This window comes from Scyliorhinus torazame, chromosome 1, assembly GCF_047496885.1.
Source record: "Scyliorhinus torazame isolate Kashiwa2021f chromosome 1, sScyTor2.1, whole genome shotgun sequence".
In the NCBI taxonomy this organism is placed as follows: domain Eukaryota; kingdom Metazoa; phylum Chordata; class Chondrichthyes; order Carcharhiniformes; family Scyliorhinidae; genus Scyliorhinus; species Scyliorhinus torazame.
This window is the reverse complement of record NC_092707.1, coordinates 10,598,728-10,617,276: the sequence shown is the minus strand read 5'-3', so window position 1 is coordinate 10,617,276 and position 18,549 is coordinate 10,598,728. Positions and strand designations below refer to the sequence as shown.

General features: G+C 47.9%; 1 protein-coding gene across 7 annotated transcripts in view; it reads right to left on the bottom strand.

Annotated features, from left to right (window-relative positions):
* Window positions 1-11,876, bottom strand: part of ulk1b (unc-51 like autophagy activating kinase 1) — a 134,577-nt gene extending 122,701 nt beyond the window's left edge. For 4 of the 7 annotated variants that reach the window (XM_072518649.1, XM_072518894.1, XM_072466072.1 and 1 more), the window contains exons 1-3: window positions 11,137-11,871; window positions 10,409-10,501; window positions 10,252-10,293 (exon numbers count right to left, since the gene is read on the bottom strand). In XM_072518649.1, the coding sequence (XP_072374750.1) occupies window positions 10,252-10,293; window positions 10,409-10,501; window positions 11,137-11,226 (225 nt within the window). In that variant the 5' untranslated portion in view covers window positions 11,227-11,871. Of the gene's footprint in view, window positions 1-10,251; window positions 10,294-10,408; window positions 10,504-11,136 lie in introns of those variants that run through there. The other 3 variants (XM_072518967.1, XM_072518810.1, XM_072466153.1) reach the window with 3 other exon arrangements.
* Between the last annotated feature and the right edge of the window lie 6,673 nt (window positions 11,877-18,549).

Sequence of the window (18,549 nt, the reverse complement as noted above, 5' to 3'; positions counted from 1 at the left end):
CAACTGATATGTGCCCAGGTTACCGGAGTGGGGCTTGAACCCATAACGTACTGGTGAGAGTGCAACCCACTGAACCTGAAATTAAAAATGTTGCCATCCCCCAACATTGGCATCGCTCACCTCGATCAGCACATATATTTATCATAAATCCTGAAAATCCTGAAAGGTTTAACCTTTGGCCTTTGGAAAGGGGCGGGCTTTCACCAGCCCAGCAGCCATTTTCTGTCCAGCGGTTAGAACATCTAGGCCTTGGTCAGTTCATTTCAATGAGCACTGTTGCTAAGTTTTCAGATGATACAAAGATCTGTAGAGGGACAGGTAGTATTGAGGAAGCAAGGGGGCTGCAGAAGGATTTGGACAGGCTAGGAGAGTGGGCAATGAAGTAGCAGATGAAATACAATGTGGAAAAGTGTGAGGTTATGCACTTTGGAAGGAGGAATTTAGGCATAGACTATTTTCTAAATGTGGAAATGCTTAGGAAATCAGATGCACAAAGGGACTTGGGAGTCCTTGTTCACAATTCTCTTAAGGTAAACGTGCAGGTTCAGTCAGCAGTTCAGAAGGCAAATGCAATGTTAGCATTCACGTCAAGAGGGCTAGAATACAAGACCAGGGATGTACTTCTGAGGCTGTATAAGGCTCTGGTCAGACCCCATTTGGAGTATTGTGGGCAGTTTTGGGCCCCATATCTAAGGAAGGATGTGCTGGCCTTGGAAAGGGTCCAGAGGAGGTTCACAAGAATGATCCCTGGAATGAAGAACTTGTCATATGAGGAATGGTTGGGGACTCTGGGTCTGTACTTGTTGGAGTTTAGAAGGATGAGGGGGGATCTTATTGAAACTTACAGGATACTGCGAGGCCTGGATATATTGGACGTGGAGAGGATGTTTCCACTTGTAGGAGAAACTAGAAGCAGAGGACACAATCTCTGATCCTTTAAAACAGGGATGAGGAGGAATTTCTTCAGCTAGAGTGTGGTGAATCTGTGGAACACTTTGCCGCAGAAGGCTGTGGAGGCCAAATCACTGAGTGTCTTTAAGACAGAGATAGATAGGTGCTTGATCAATGAGGGGATCGGGGTTATGGGGAGAAGGCAGGAGAATGGGGATGAGAAAATCTCAGCCATGATTGAATGGCGGAGCAGACTCGATGGGCCGAGTGGCCTAATTCTGCTCCTCTGTCTTATGGTTTTATGACAAACCTACCACTGAGCAATAAATATTGATATATCTATCTGGAGTTTGCATGCTGGCCTAAGAACATCAAATGAATAACTGGTTGGACCACCCACACTGGTTTATCAGGCAGCAGAATGCCAATTAACTCTTAATGGCTTCCTTCCACATGCAATCAGATTCACACCTGCACATCTGTCCTCCTGTTTTCCCTTTAATGGTTACAGCCGCTTTGTGAACAAAGCCAGACTCGACAGTCCAAACCTGGACGGTATGGGTTTCCGCTCAGTTTTAATACTCTTTTTTCTGGTAAAGTGATTCTGGTATTTCTTATTTTCGTTTATGTTTGTAGATCGTAAATAAACGCCGACGATTCATTCGGAGCCCGAGCAAAGGAGGTGAACGTCAAGTCTGATCTGCCAAAAAAGACGTGGTTCTAGAAAATAAACCATAGAATCATGGAATCCCTACAGTGCAGAAGGAGGCCATTCGGCCCATCGACCCTTTACCGGTACGATGTTGTGGGCATCACAGAGACGTAGCTGCAAGGGGATCAGGGCTGGGATCTAAATAGACAAGGATATGTGTCCTATCGAAAGGACAGGCAGATGGGCAAAGGGGGCGGGGTCGCATTGTTAGTAAGGAATTAAGTTAAATCGATAGCAAAGAGCGATATAGGATCAGAAGGCCTCGAATTACTGTGGGTAGAGTTGAGGGCTCACAAAGATAGAAAGACCCTGATGGGAGTTATGTACAGGCCCCCTAGCAGTAGTCAGGATGTGGGGCAGAAAATAAATCAGGAGATAGAAAAGGCATCTAAGAAAGGCTATATTACAATAATCATGGGGGACTTCAATATGCAGGTGGACTGGGAAAATCAGGTTGGCAGTGGATCCCAAGAAAAGAAATTTGTGGAATGTCTAAGGGATGGTTTTTTGGAGCAGCTTGTGGTAGAGCCCACTAGGGAACAGGCAATTCTGGATTTGGTGATGTGTAATGAGGCAGACTTGATTAGGGATCTTAAGGTGAAGGAACCCTTAGGGAGCAGTGACCACAATATGAAGAATTTACCCTGCAGTTTGAGAGGGAGAAGCTACAATCCGATGTAACGGTATTACAATTAAATAAGGGTAACTACAAAGACACGAGGGAGGAGCGGGCCAGAGTTGATTGGAAAAGGAGCCGTGCAGGGAAGACAGTGGAACAGTAATGGCAGGAGTTTTTGGGGGGTTATTTGGGAGGCACAGCAGAAATTCATCCCAAGGAGGATGAAACATGATAACGGGAGGACAAGGCATCCATGGCTGACGAGGGATGTCAAGGACAGCATAAAAGCAAAAGAAAAAACATACAAAGTGGCGAGGATTAGTGGGAAGCCAGAGGATTGGGAATCATTTAAAAGCGAGCAGAGGACAACCAAAAAAGCAATAAGGGGAGAGAAGATGAAGTATGAGTGTAAGTTAGTTCGTAATATAAAAGAAGATAGGAAGAGATTCTTTCAATATATAAAAGGTGAGAGAGAGGCAAAAATAGACATTGGCCCACTGGAAAACATGGCTGGAGAAGTAATAATAGGAAACAAAGAAATGGCAAAGGAACGGAATAGTTACTTTGCATCAGTCTTCACGGTGGAAGACACCAGTGGGATGCCAGAGCTCCAGGAGAATCAGGGGGCAGAGGTGAGTGCAGTGACCATCACTAAGTAGAAGGTTCTGGGGAAACTGAAAGGTCTGAAGGTGGATAAGTCACCTGGACCGGATGGACTACACCCCAGGGTTCTGAAAGAGATAGCTGAGGAGATTGTGGAGGCATTGGTGGTGACCTTTCAGGAATCATTGGAGGCAGGAAGGGTCCCAAAGACTGGAAAGTGGCTAATGTAACACCCCTGTTAAATAAGGGAGGGAGGCTGAAGACGGGAAATTATAGGCTGGTTAGCCTGACTTCGGTCATTGGTAATATTTTAGAGTCTGTTATTAAAGATGAGATCGCGAAGGACTTGGAAGTGCATGGTAAAATAGGACTCAGTAGGCACAGCTTTGTCAAAGGGAGGTCATGTCTGACAAATCTGTTCGAGTTCTTTGAGGAGGTAACAAGGAAGTTAGACAAAGAAGAACCAGTGGACGTGATTTATTTAGATTTCCAGAATGCCTTTGACAAGGTGCCGCTTAGGTCTCTGTTGAATAAGTTAAGAGCCCATGGTGTTCAGGGTAGATCCTGGCATGGATAGAATATTGGCTGACTAGCAGAATGCAGAGAGTGGGGATAAAGGGGTCTTTCTTAGGATGGCAGCTGGTGACTAGTGGTGTGCCTTAGGAGTCTGTGCTGGGACCACAACTTTTCACAATATACATTAATAATCTGGAAGAAGGTACTGAAGGCCTGTTGCTAAGTTTGCAGATGATATAAAGATCTGTAGAGGGACAGGTAGCATTGAGGAGGCAAGAGGGCTGCAGAAGGATTTGGACAGGCTAGGAGAGTGGGCAATGAAGTGGCAGATGGAATACAATGTGGAAAAGTGTGAGGTTATGCACTTTGGAAGGAGGAATTTAGGCACAGACTATTTTCTAAATGGGGAAATGCTTAGGAAATCAGAAACACAAAAGGACTTGGGAGTCCTTGTTCATGATTCTCTTAAGGTTAACGTGCAGATTCAGTCGGCAGTTAAGAAGGCAAATGCAATGTTAGCATTCATGTCAAGAGGGCTAGAATACAAGACCAGGGATGTACTTCTGAGGCTGTAAAAGGCTCTGGTCAGCCCCATTTGGAGTATTGTGAGCAGTTTTGGGCTCCATATCTAAGGAAGGATGTGCTGGCCTTGGAAAGGGTCCAGAGGAGGTTCACAAGAATGATCCCTGGAATGAAGAGCTTGTCGTATGAGGAACAGTTGAGGACTCTGGGTCTGTACTCATTGGAGATTAGAAGGATGAGGGGGGGATCTTATTGAAACTTACAGGATACTGTGTGGCCTGGATAGAGTGGAAGTGGAGAGGATGTTTCCACTTGTGGGGAAAACTAGAACCAGAGGACACCATCTCAGACTAAAGGGACGACCCTTTAAAACAGAGATGAGGAGGAATTTCTTCAGCCAGAGGGTGGTGAATCTGTGGAACTCTTTGCCGCAGAAGGCTGTGGAGGCCAAATTACTGAGTGTCTTTAAGACAGAGATAGATAGGTTCTTGATCAATAAGGGGATTGGGGTTATGAGGAGAAGGCAGGTGAATGGGGATGAGAAAGTACCAGCCATGAATGAATGGCGGAGAAGACTCGATGGGCTGAGTGGCCTAATTCTGCCCCTATGTCTTATGGTCTTAACCGACCTTCGAAATAGCATCCCACCGAGGCCCAATCCCAGCCCTATTCCTAAAACCCCACCCTAAGGGGCAATTTAGCATGGTCAAACCACCTCACCTGCACATCCCAGGATCCACTAAATAGGAAACCACTGGACAAAGCATCTTCTGACTGATTATTTTCATACGGCACAGGTTTACAAAAATCCACACACCACCCCAGTGATTAAGAATGCTTAGGGGGCGATTCTCCTTCACCGGGGCGGGGGGGGCCTCCGATGGGGTCTGGCCCTCGATCGGGACTCACCGACCGGCGGGCCGGCCTCTCTCCCCCCCCGGGACTACTTTCTGGCGTGGCCGGCCCCTGAACACCAACTCCATGTTGAGTCAGGGCCGGCGCACTAAAGAAGTCCCCCGTGCATGCGCAGGTTGGCGCGGCGCCCTTTTGGCGCTGCGAAAGGAGGCTGGAGAGGCGTGAACCGCTCCAGTGCCGTGCTGGCCCCCTATGGGGGCCAGAATCGGTCGTACCCGGGCCCAGTTCGCGCGTCGTGAAACGTGACGGCGTTCACGACGGCGCGAACACTTGGGCTCCATATTGGAGAATCGCCCCCTTAATTCCCAGGATACTGGGAGTAAACCCATCCATTCATCAGAATATAGAATTGCATTAAATGGACAGCACTGGTCAGCAACAGAACATGTATCAATTTAAGAACATTCTGATCATCCCCTCAACAAACTGGCTGTATGTACTAAGCACTGCAGTAAGGGACTGATAGAGGAACATGGGATCTCAAACAAACTAAATGGGCCAGGCTGCATTCTGCACAGTTCCTACCCCATTCATGGGCGGCACGGTAGCACAGTGGTTAGCACTGTTGCTTCACAGCGCCAGGGTCCCAGGTTCGATTCCCAACTTGGGTCACTGTCTGTGCGGAGTCTGCACGTTCTCCCCCGTGTCTGCGTGGGTTTCCTCCGGGTGCTCCGGTTTCCTCCCAGTTCCGAAAGACGTGCTGGTAGGTAATTTGAACATTCTGAATTCTCCCTCTGTGTACCCGAACAGGCGCCGGAGTGTGGCGACTAGGGGATTTTCACAGTAACTTCATTGCAGTGTTAATGTAAGCCTACTTGTGACAATAAAGATTATTATAATTATAATTCGCCCAGAAATTCACAAGGGAACTGAGGCTACAACAGCAGTGTCACTGTGATAGAGAAGGTGTCTGCACATAGAGAGACATCGTTTTTCAACAAATTCACCGAAACTACGAGAAATTCACTGAAGCATTTGGACAAGTTTTTTTGAAATTTAACTCATCGCTGGCCGCCTGGCATTTATTGCCCACCCCTAATTACCCTTGAAATTGAGTGGCTTGGTGGGCCATTTGGGAGTCCACCACATTGCTGTGGATCAGATTTCCTTCTCCAAAGGAGATTAGTGAACCAGATGGATTTTTACAACACTCGACAATGGTTTCATAGATATCAATTAGGCATTTAATTAGAATTCAAATTTCACTGCCTGCAGCAGTGGGATTTGAACTCAAAGCATTACCCTGGATTACTAGCCCGAGTGGCAATACCACTACCCCAGCAGTGCGAACATTACTGTATTCCTGCCCGGTTTACTGAGACACTCTGAGAACCATTGTGGACATGGGCAACACCTTCTGAAATCTATTAATAAATGTCCTTAAGATTGCAGAGAGATTAGGAAGAGGTCGAGAAAATATTTCCACTGGTGGGAACATAAAATAGCCATGAATACATCCAATATGGAATTCAGGAGAAGTTTCTTTACCCAGAGTGTGGTGGGAACATGGAACTCGCAGTTAACTTGTGCTGGAATCTACATCCACCTTTTTGTCAACTATTCCAAGATGCTCTTTGCTGACTGTACAAATTCATTCCTGCATGACCCACAATTCATAACACAGCACAGCACACTGATCCTTGCACACAATAAATCTCAACCCCTGTCACCTTGTGTTTTAATCCCATTACTCTCTTATGAATTTAAAGGTTCATGTTACATCTCAGCCCCCTCATCCCAAGAACCCGGAATCACTGGAAAAATTTGGCTTCTCCCGACCCTTCATAAATTTAGACACCTCGATCAAAACACGCCTTAAATCACAACTTAAATCACACCTAATGGGGCGTCACGGTGGCACAGTGGTGGGCACGGCTGCCTCACGGCGCCAGGGACCTGGATTCAATTCCGGCCTCGGGTCACTGTCTGTGTGGAGTTTGCACTTTCTCCCCCGTGTCTGCGTGGGTTTCCTCCGGGTGCTCCAGTTTCCTCCCACAGTCCAAAGGATATGTGGGTTAGATGGATTGGCCATGTCAAATTGTCCCTTAATGTAATAATAATAATCGCTTATTGTCACAAGTACGCTTCAATGAAGTTACCGTGAAAAGCCCCAAGTCGCCACATTCTGGCGCCTATTTGGGGAGGCCGGTACGGGAATTGAACCCGCGCTGCTGGCCTTGTTCTGCATTACAGGCCAGCTGTTTAGCCCACTGAGTTAAACCAGTCCCTAATGTCCAGGGACGTGTACATTATGGGATTAGGGGGATAAGGGGAGGTGCCCATCGTAAGAGGGCAAAGTGCTCATTCGAAGGGCCGGTGCAGAAGTGATGGGCCGAATGGCCTCTCTCTGCACTGTGGGGATTGTATGATGATTCTAACACAGACAGCCCTATGTATCTCTCAGAGGCTGTCCATTCTTACATTTATCGTGCATTTCTACATAGTAATATTGGTTGCGGGGTCTTTTTGCAGATTTTGACTTATGTAGGAAACATCAAGAGAAACGTCAATGGTGCAGCAATTAAAATGAGACAAAGAGAGGCCACAGTTGGACGAGCACAAGTATCTGCTGATGGGAGATTACAGAGATTGGGAAGTGCAAAGGGCATGGAGAGATTTGAAACCAAAATGGAAATTGTAAAATTGAGGCATTGCAGAGCAAGCTCGCACAAGTACAACAAACATACCAAGTACAATGGCGTATGTTTGCATTGATGTCTTTCAACAAAATCATGGTACATCAGACATCTTCATACCACGTGTTATGATCCGGAATACCCTGCCTCAAATGGCATTGAATATTATTGAAGAGCAACTTTCAAAGTGACTGATTATATGAAAAGGGAAAAAAAACGCTGCAGGACTATGGGCTAAGCAGGGTGAGCGGCATTACTGGATAGTTCTTTGAAAGAGCTCATCTTGAAGAACAAGGATAGCAGTTGCGTGGGAATACCGCTGCCTCCAAGTTCTCTTCCAAGTCACTCACCATCCCAACTTGGAACTAACAATGTCATTCTTTCAAAGAATGGGTCAAAATCCTGAAACCTAGCCCATCGCCAGCACTGTGGGTGTAGCTATAGGTCATGGAAAGCAGTGGTTCAAGAAAGGCCACCGAGTCAGAGGAGCCCACATGCCGTGAAATGTTTTTGTTAAAAAAAAGCCAGCACAGGGGGCGTCACGGTGGCAGAGTGGTTAGAACTGCTGCCTCACAGCTCCAGAGACCTGGGTTCAATTCTGGCCACCAGTCGACTGTGTGTGGAGTTTGCACTTTCTCCCCGTGTCTGCGTGGGTTTCCTCCGGGTGCTCCGGTTTCCTCCCACAGTCCAAAGATGTGCGGGTTAGGTGGATTGGCCACGCTAAAATTGTCCCTTAGATTTCAAAAGGTTTGGTGGTGTTACTGGGTTACGGGGTTAGGGTGGAGGCGTGGACTTAAGTCGGGTGCTCTTTCCAAGAGCCAGTGCAGACACGATGGGCCGAATGGCCTCCTTCTGCACTGTAGGGATTCTATGAATGGGCCGAATGGCCTCCTGGTCTGTTACAAAAGTAAAGAATCACCTGATTTTGTGAAACACATTTTTACGCCTGTGCACTATCCTTTAAAAATCATCGCTCGTTTTGACAAATGGCACAAACATTATGAATATTTGGTTGAAGTTGTGAGGATTGGCAAATAAGGGCAAGCAGTGGTGTATGGGTGGCACGGTAGCACACTGGTCAGCAGTAATGCTTCACAGCGCCAGGGACCCGGGTTCGATTCCCAGCTTGGGTCGCTGTCTGTGCGGAGTCTGCACGTTCTCCCCGTGTCTGCGTGGGTTTCCTCCGGGCGCTCCGGTTTCCTCCCACAAGTCCCGAAAGATGTGCTTGTTCGGTGAATTGGACATTCTGAATTCTCCCTCTGTGTGCCCGAACAGGCGCCTGAGTGTGGCGACGAGGGGATTTTCACAATTATTATTATCCCGTTTTCCCCTTAAATGTATCCGAGCTGTTTGCTCAACTACTCCCTATGGGGGTGAGTTCCACGTTCTCATCACCAACTGAATAAAGAAGTTTCTCCTGTTGGGTTTATTAGTGATCACCTCCTCTCCCTGAAGGAATTGAGTGTAAAGTATCCTCTATCCTGATTCAGGCAGAAGTGCAGCTATGGGTATTTTTAGTGCCAGGCTTCATATTGACCAATTCTGCAATGGGTGACTTTAGTCATGTTTCCTTTAACCTGTCACATAGGCAGACCCTGCTTCACCCAATCAACCCCTGCTCTGTTTGCAACAGCCCATTTTACGTGTGTCAGTCTGCAGCGCGCCAGCGTCTCTGGGCGTTGTAGTTCCGCGGGTCTGCTGCTGCAGGGGACCGAGGGCGCGCTAGACTACATCACCCAGCGGCCTTTGCGGGGCCAGCATTGCGCCGGCGCACCGGACAGCCGCGAGCTCGGCGCGCAGGCGCATTGAAGCCTCGGCCCCAGAGCAATGTCAACAATCCAGCCGCGGCCTGGCTCCCCGCGCATGCGCGCACTCAGCTGCTCCCAGACAGCAGTAAGCAGCAGTGAGAGGACCAAACATTCCCAGACAGGGGCAAATAATCCCAATTAAACCTGTGCAGAGGGAATAATCCCAATAAAACCTAGGCTGAAGGAATAATCCAAAAAAACCTGCACAGAGGGAATAATCCCAATAAAACCTGGGCATGGGGAATAATCCCAAAAAAACCTGGGCAGAGGGAATAATCCCAATAAAACATGGTACAGGGGTCAAATAATCCCAGAAAAACAAGGAAGAGGGAATAATCCCAATCCAGTATAGGGAAGAGGGAACAATCCCCGAAAAACAAGGAAGAGGGAATAATCCCAATAAAGTATAGTGAAGAGGGAATTATCCCAATAAAAGTTTGTAGAGGAAATAATCCCAATAAAGTATAGGGAATTATCCCAGTAAAACAATGGGTAGAGGGAATAATCCCAATTGAACAAGGGTTTGAGGAAATAATTCCAATAAAACACAGGGAAGAGGGAATAATCCCAACAAAGTATGGAGAAGAGGGAATAATCCCAATAAAACAAGGGGAAGAGAGAATAATCTCAATAAAATAGGGGGCAGTGGAAATAATATCAGTAAAATGAGGGACAGAGGGAATAATCCCAATAAAACCTGGCACAGGGGTCAAATAATCCCAACAAAACCAGTGCAAGGGGAATAATCCTTCCTGCAACACACAAAGACCCTCGAGAGAAGGTCTCTCTAAATCAACCACTGGAAAGAGACTTGACTATCGGATGAATACATTTATTTCCCTTCGTGTTATACATTTCTTAGTTATTTTGTTATAATGTATTGACTAAAGTACAGGTCATCCTTTGCGGTGAATTCATTCAAATAAATCATCGATGCCCAAACTCCCCAAATCATTCCAATAATAGAAACATGCCCGAAAATAATACAAAAACAGAATCATAGAAAATCCCAAAATAACGTGCCATTACCTGAAAGTCATACAGTGCCACAATATTATCATGTTTCAGTTCCTGAAAGAGGGAATAAAACCACAGGATTAAAGGGTTTCAAGTCCACATTCGCTATTCCAAATGGCTGTGCAACTGCTGAAAGGTGACAAACGTCAAAATAAAGTGGCAAGTTTACCTTCAATATTTTAATTTCCTTGCCCAGAAGGGTTTGGGACTTGGCGAGGTTTTTTTTCTGGATGCATTTAATAGCCACCTGCCAATCGTGTTTCTGAAATGAAATTCGCAATCGCTGAAAAGTTACGGATTTCCATTTTTTAAAAAAAAACAAAGGCCCACCTCTCCCAATCTTGCACCAGTTGCCGAGGCGGAATTGTTAAAAAATCTACCTGTATGAGGTCAGTTTTATCAAGGGTTTGGGACGCAGGGGGGGGGGGGGGGGGGAGCAGACTAATCTGAAACAGAAACTGCTGGACAATCTGAAAGTTGCCGTTTGATGGGCCTGGAAATATTAACGTTGAAGGGGGTGGAAGAGGGGACATAGAGGAGATCTTGCCCTGACATGCCCTGGCTGATTCAGACTGGCTGTTAGGAGAATTGGACATTCTGAATTCTCCCTCTGTGTACCCGAACAGGTGCCGGAGTGTGGCGACGAGGGGATTTTCACAGTAACTTCATTGCAAGCCTACTTGTGGCAATAATAAAGATTATTTTTTTTAAAAAGCATTCAATAATGTGCCCAGCAGAATGCATGTACACTTTAGAACAAATAGACATCCGGTGAGGGTGTAATGAGATGCACTGCAGGCCAGCAATAACAAAAGAGGGACATAATGCAGATCTGCAGCGTGTGCACGACCTGCAGACATTTGCTCTCCTCCCCTGAAGCTGAGCAATGAGACCTACCTCGGTGTACCGACCCTTAAAAACGACAGCGAAAGCCCCGTGCCCGATCAGATCCTTCTTGTTGTACTCGAATTTCCCCACAATCTCCATGTTCCTTTCTTCCTCCTCTTCTTTAATTTGGCTGCAATTGTTTTGTTGTCTCGAGTCCTCTCTCTCTCCCACCGCCGCCGCAGCAGCAGCCAGGGCAGAGAGGTGGCAGATTAGGGCTTGCCTGGAGCCGGGCAGATGCCTGGGCAGCCGGGTTTGAAAGCATCCTGCCCTCCTGCCATCTCCACGGGCTGGGTTCCTCTGTCCGCCTCTTCGTGCATTGTGCGGTGCTCCGTCCCCTGTTGCTGCTGCTGTGTGTTCACATCGGTGTCTTTGGAGGGGTAGGAGAGGGTCAGCGCTGCCCGGAGAGACTCAGACCCTTCTGCCCCACCATGGTCCAGACACAGACACACTCACACAGAGGCCTGGGGTAAGGTGCGTGTCTGGATACTGCTTTGTGTACAGGAGAGACACAGCCAGACACTTGCTGGCAACTGTTGCAGAATTCTGATACACAGGAACGGTAGTGAAATCCCCAGAGAGAGAGGCGACCCCAGCTTTGTGCAGACAAGCCCCTGACCAGCTCTGGGGCAGGAGGGGGATGGAAGCAAACTCAACCCAAACCTCCGCAGTGATCAGACAAAGACGTCTGTTTGTTGTCTTCTCTCTCTCTCTCTCTCTGAGCAGCCCTTTCTGGCAGCGCGCAGCCGCAACTCTTTCTGTTGTAATCGCCAGCCACTTCCCCCCCCCCCACCCCCCACCCCGCCCACAAACCCGCCCGAGCGCAAACCCCGCCGAATTCAGCGGCAGTCTGCAGCTCAGCGTGAACTCTCTCTGCCCCCAGGGGCATGTCCTGTCTCACAAGCAGAGCACAGAGAGGCAGAGGAAGTCCATTCTGCCCGCCCCACTGAGGAGCTGCTCGGGAGGAGAGGGAGCAGTTTTGCACCCACAGCCCGTTCGGCCCCTTTGCCCCCCCCGCCAGCTCCTCGCCCACAGCGCTGCACAGTCATCAATCCCCTATTATTGGAATCCCAAACCTAAAATACTGGAAATGCATCTTGTGGTGGAATCTTGTCCCCCATGGCAAGTTTGGTGGCGAAGGAAGCATTCATCATCTGAAATAGGAGCGGAAGAACCTGTTTTGATGCATGTTTGTAATACAATACATTAAAAAAAATAGGATCAGGCCATCCAGCCCTCCGAGCCATTCATCATGATCATGGCTGATCAACTCAATAGTCTAATCGCGCTTCCCCCCCCCCCCCCCCCCCCCCCCATATCGTTTCATTCCCTTCGCCCCAAGTGCTTCTTGAAAATATGCAATGATTTGGCCTCAACTACTTCCTGAGGTGACAAATTCCACAGGCTCACCACACGCTGGTGAATAGATTTCTCCTGTGGGCAGCACGGTGGCGCAGCGGTTAGCACTGCTGCCTCACGGCGCTGAGGACCCGGGTTCGATCCCGGCCCCGGGTCACTGTCCGTGCGGAGTTCGCACGTTCTCCCCGTGTCTGCATGGGTCTCACCCCCACAACACAAAGCTGTGCAGGGTAGGTGGATTGGCCACGCTAAATTGCCCCTGAATTGGAAAGAAGAATTGGGTGCTCTAAGTTGTTTTTTTAAGAATACATTTCTCCTCATCTGTGTCCTAAGTGGTCTACCCTATATCCTCAGACTGTGACCCCTGGTTCTGGGACACCCCCACCATCAGGAACATCTTTCATGCAGTAGGGTGCGACAGATAGCGATCCCCCCCCCCACCCCTCCTCCAATCACTCATCTTTGCCCGTGCCCATGGCGATTCTGAACCTGAGGTGGGTGCCATACCGGCAGCTGCCACTGTCTCCCAGTGGTGCTGCTGAGTGCAAAAGAGCTGCCCAGGCACCTCCCATCCAGCCTTCTGGACTCAACACTGAGTTCAAGAACTTTAGTCAGCAAACGTCACCCTCCATCTTAACCCCCCCCCCCCCCCCCGCCTTTTATCATAGTTTGTTGTTCGTTATTTTTCTGCTCCCTGGTCTTTCCCGCTCCCCTACTTGGCCACCTTCCCTCACTGTTCAGTTTTGCTCCCATTAGATCCCATTCTGCTATCTCATCTTTTACCACTGTAAGAGTCCTTCCTGATTATTTCCTTTGTTCCCATTTAGTCCATAAGACCATAAGATATAGGAGCAGAATTAGGCCACTCGGCCCATCGAGTCTGCTCCGCCATTCAATCATGGCTGATATTTTTCTCATCCCCATTCACCTGCCTTCTCCCCATAACCCTTGACCCTCTTATTAATTATGAACTATCTATCTCGGTCTTAAAGACACTCAGTGATTTGGCCTCCACAGCCTCCTGCAGCAAAGAGTTCCACAGATTCACCGCCCTCTGGCAGAAGAAATTCCTCCTCATCTCTGTTTTAAAGAATCGTCCCTTTCGTCTGAGATGGTGTCCTCTGGTTCTAGTTTTTCCTACAAGTGGAAACATCCTCTCCACGTCCACTCCATCCAGGCCTCTCAGTATCCTGTAAGTTTCAATAAGATCCCCCCTCATCCTTCTAAACTCCAATGAGTTCAGACCCAGAGTCCTCAACCGTTCCTCATACGGCAAGCTGTTCATTCCGGGAATCATTCTTGTGAACCTCCTCTGGACCCTCTCCAAGGCCAGTACATCCTTCTTTAGATATGTGGTGCCCAAAACTGCTCACATTATTCCAAATAGGGTATGACCAGAGTCTTATACAGCCTCAGAAGTACATCCCTGCTCTTGTATTCTAGCCCTCTCGACACGAATGCTAACATTGCATTTGCCTTCCTAACTGCCGACTGAACCTGCACGTTGACCTTAAGAGAATCGTGAACAAGGACTCCCAAGTCCCTTTGTGCTTCTGATTTCCTAAGCATTTCCCCATTTAGAAAATAGTCTATGCCTCCATTTCTCCTTCTAAAGTGCAAAACCTCACACTTTTCCACATTATATTCCATCTGCCACTTCTTTGCCCACTCTCCTAGCCTGTCCAAGTCCTTCTGCAGCCCCCCTGCTTCCTCAATACTACCTACCCCTCTGCACATCTTTGTATCATCTCAAAATGACACTTTAGTTTCAACCAAAAGAAAAGGCCACAATGCGGCGTACGGCACATAGATCCCCACTGGGGCTACAGATCATGCCGATCCCAAGCCAGGCCTTTGAGGGTTGATTCTATAAGCCCCAGCTGATTGACCTCCGCCCATTAGCGAGGAAGCTCAAATTCCACAAGCCCAAGAGGAGATCAATTGTGTCGTCCTCATGAGTCTCGTGAGGACTATTACAGCTACCATTACTGAATTTGTGCGACATGATTGATTTCACAACTTCCCATTATCACAGAGGGGGGCCTTCAATTTCACAGTTTGAGTGACAGTTCCAAGGAGTTATGAACATTTTGAAGTGGAATTATGAATTCCAGTGCTAAAGTTTACAAGGGATTATGTACTTGAGTTGAATGTTTTTTCTTGGAATTAATTTTGTAGTTGAAGGAATGTGAACGAACATAGTGAATTCTTTTTTAAAATGAGGGTGTTTTAGAATCATAAAATCTCTGCAGTGCTGAAGGAGGCCATTCGGCCCATCGAGTCTGCACCGACCCTCTGAAAGAACATCCTACCTAGGCGCACTCCACCCCCATCCCCGTAACCCCACATAACATAACCTTTTGCACACTAAGGGGCAATTTAGCATGGCCAATCCACCTAACCTGCACGTCTTTGGACTGTGGGAGGAAACCAGAGGATCCGGAAGAAACCCACGCAGACACGGGGAGAAAAATGTAAATTCCAAACAGTCACCCGAGGTCAGAATTGAACCCGGGTTCCTGGCGCTGTGAGGCAGCAGTGCTAACCACTGTGCTGCCCCTTTAAAGTAAAAGGGCGGAACAGAACCCAACACTGTATATTTTTTTATTAAATATATCCTCATGGCTATTTCTTAATTTTAATCTGGGCCAAAATTTACCAGAACGAAAGAAGCCACATTGCACTTTGGGAAATGCCACACCTTATTATTTCAAAGAACAACTAGATCACCTGCGGCCTCGACTGCCTCACCTCAAATAAAACTGCAGAAAGGTCATTTGCATTTGATAAGTTTGCTCGGAGAGTAAGAGAGTCACTAAGTTCTTTGTAGTATCCATGACAACAGAATAAGCACCAACAAGTAGGATGCAAAAACGTTCGTCTTTTATTACAATACACAAATCTCCTCTCCCCGAAGGGTCTCCCACCCCGACCTGCACCCAGGCCGGGGTTTTTATACTGCGAGGGCTCTCCTCGTTAAAGGGGAAGCCCCACTTGTTAGTGGGAAAGTTCCCATTCATTGGAGGACACGAGGAAACAAATGGTCCACACTTTCCGTGGCCTCCGTGGGGGTTATAACAACCCTGCCTCCAGAAGTCCAAAGTGGCGTCCACGCAGCAGATTGGCACGAGGGGCCCCTAGTCCCTTTTGCCCAAGGAAGTCGCTCAGGCATCATCTGCGCGGCGTCTGGTGGCGTAAATCAGACTGGAGAACGGCAGTTCCGCATGGAACAACATAAAAACATAAGAACTAGGAGCAGGAGTCGGCCACCTGGCCCCCCGAGCCTGCTCCGCCATTCAATGAGATCATGGCTGATTTTATGTGGACTCAGCTCCACTTTCCCACCTGAACACCATAACCCTTAATCCCTTTATTCTTCCAAAAACTATCTATCTTTATCTTAAAAACATTTAATGAAGGAGCCTCAACTGCTTCACTGGGCAAGGAATTCCATAGATTCACAACCCTTTGGGTGAAGAACTTCCTCCTAAACTCAGTCCTAAATCTACTTCCCCTTATTTTGAGGCTATGCCCCCTAGTTCTGCTTTCACCCGCCAGTGGAAATAACCTGCCCGCATCTATCCTATCTATTCCCTTCATAATTTTATATGTTTCTATAAGATTCCCCCGCATCCTTCTAAATTCCAACGAGTACAGTCCCAGTCTACTCAACCTCTCCTCGTAATCCAACCCCCTCAACTCTAGGATCAACCTGGTGAATCTGGTGAGGGGCTGGTTTAGCACAGGGCTAAATTGCTGGCTTTGAAAGCAGACCAAGGCAGGCCAGCAGCACGGTTCAATTCCCGTACCAGCCTCCCCGAACAGGCGCCGGAATGTGGCGACTAGGGGCTTTTCACAGTAGCTTCATTTGAAGCCTACTTGTGACAATAAGTGATTTTAATTTCATTCATTTCATTTCAATCTCCTCTGCACACCCTCCAGCGCCAGTACGTCCTTTCTCAGGTAAGGAGACCAAAACTGAACACAATACGAAGGTGTACATCGAGGCGGGGTGGGTGTGGCTGGCGCTGCGGCTGGACCTCCATGTCAGAGTCGGAGTACGATGTCTCGGCATCCTGGATCGCGACGCAGTCCAGAACCAGCATTGAGGTCGGTGGGCTGCAGCAGTGGCAGCTGCAATGTCAGTGGGGGTGCTGTAACCCGTGGGACTGGGATAACCTGGGTGGGGTTTGGCACATTGGCAGCCCGGCAGCAGAGGGGCTCCATGTGCCGGTTTGATTCCCGGCCCAGTGCGCGCTCCGTATAAGGAACTGTCTGCACTGGGCTAACATGACTCCCGGGATCCATGCGACTTCTTCGCCCAAAGTCCAGACACCCTGCTCAGCGCTCTAGTGGGAGATGGTGATCTCAACTGCCCGCTGTAGTCTAGGCGAGTCTATGCCAAGAGTTTGAGCTGAGTAGTCGGGCTCCGAATGCCACAGACAAAACAATCTCATCTAATAAGGTGTCAAACCTGCAGGTTTCCGTCAGTTTCCTCGGTCGGGCCAAGAAACCGCTGGTTGACTCGCCCTGGGTCCGGGTGGCATTATGGAAGTGAAAATGGCGGAGGATGTGCGAGGGTTTCGGGTGGAAATGATCCCCCATGAGGGCTACCATCTTGGTGAGTCAGCTCTTAATTATGCTATGGGTTGGACCACCACAAGCGGCGAGAAAAACCGCCGTCTGTCGTTCGGCCCCTCTGATCGTGTTCGCCCGAAAGGACTGTGAGGGCTACCCTCGTTAAAGGGGAAGCCCTGTCGCGTTACTGGGGAAGTCCATATTCATCGGAGGTCATGGGGAAAAGAATGGTACACATATCCCGTGGCCTCCGCAGGGGTTCTAACACTTCTCAAACTTGCCTTTTCACCGATAATGGCAGGGATATTAGCAATCCTCCAGTCAAAGACAAATTCCAGACACTGGATAGACAACCTTTGTTGAAGGCCTTGTGCGAAACGCCTTATGGGCAGCATGGTAGCACAGTGGTTAGCACTATTGCTTCACAGCCCCAGGGACCCGGGTTCGATTCCCGGCTTAGGTCACTGTCTGTGCGGAGTCTGCACGTTCTCCCCGTGTCTGCGTGGGTTTCCTCCGGATTCCTCCCACAAAGTCCGAAAGACGTGCTGTTAGGTGAATTGGACATTCTGAATTCTCCCGTAATAATCTTTATTAGTGTCACAAGTAGGCTTACATTAACACTGCAATGAAGTTACTGTGAAAAGCCCCCAGTCTCCACACTCCAGCACTTGTTCGGGTACACAGAGGGAGAATTCAGAATGTCCAATTCACCTAACAAGCACATCTTTCGTGACTTCCCTCTCACTCAAGCTCCCTGAAGAAATTCCTCACAGTACTTCATTCTGGACTCTGAACCTCACTTGAACCAATATTTATTTTCCTGTGATCTCTGAACTGCAAAACCTTATTTTCTCCATCCCTCTTTACTGGATGTGTTCGGAGGGGGACATTGCGAACCCCTATTTTTGTGTGCAACAAACAAATATTTCTCGTTCATCCTTCTTCGGGTTTGTTATGGGGTTGATAGCAGCAAAGGGAAAAAAACACTAAAACCAAGGAGTTGCTAAGTACTTATTAAGAAGTAAACAGATCAAAACACTTTTCCATTTACTGACGGCTGGTGAAAGTAGAAATTAATGCAGGAAGAATGAGGGCGACAAAATATAACAAAGGACATAATCCTAAAGGGGGTCACATCTTGACCTGGGTGTATGCACACTCAAATCATCGAAGGTGTCAGGACAGGTTTAGAAAGCAGATAAAAAGGCAAATGGAATCCTGGACCCTATAATATCGGCAGGAAGGACAAAGTAGGAAGGTAATGGAGAACTCTTTATAAAACACTGCTTCGGCCTCAGAGTTGAAATGAAATTAAAATCGCTTATTGTCACAAGTAGGCTTCAAAAGAAGTTACTGAGTTGAGTATTAATAATAATCAATTATTCTCACAAGTATGAAGTGTGGTATTATAGGTATTACGGTACCTGATAGGCTAAAGCACCATTGGTGGAAACTGTATGCTTTCTATTGGTTAGAACGTATGATAGC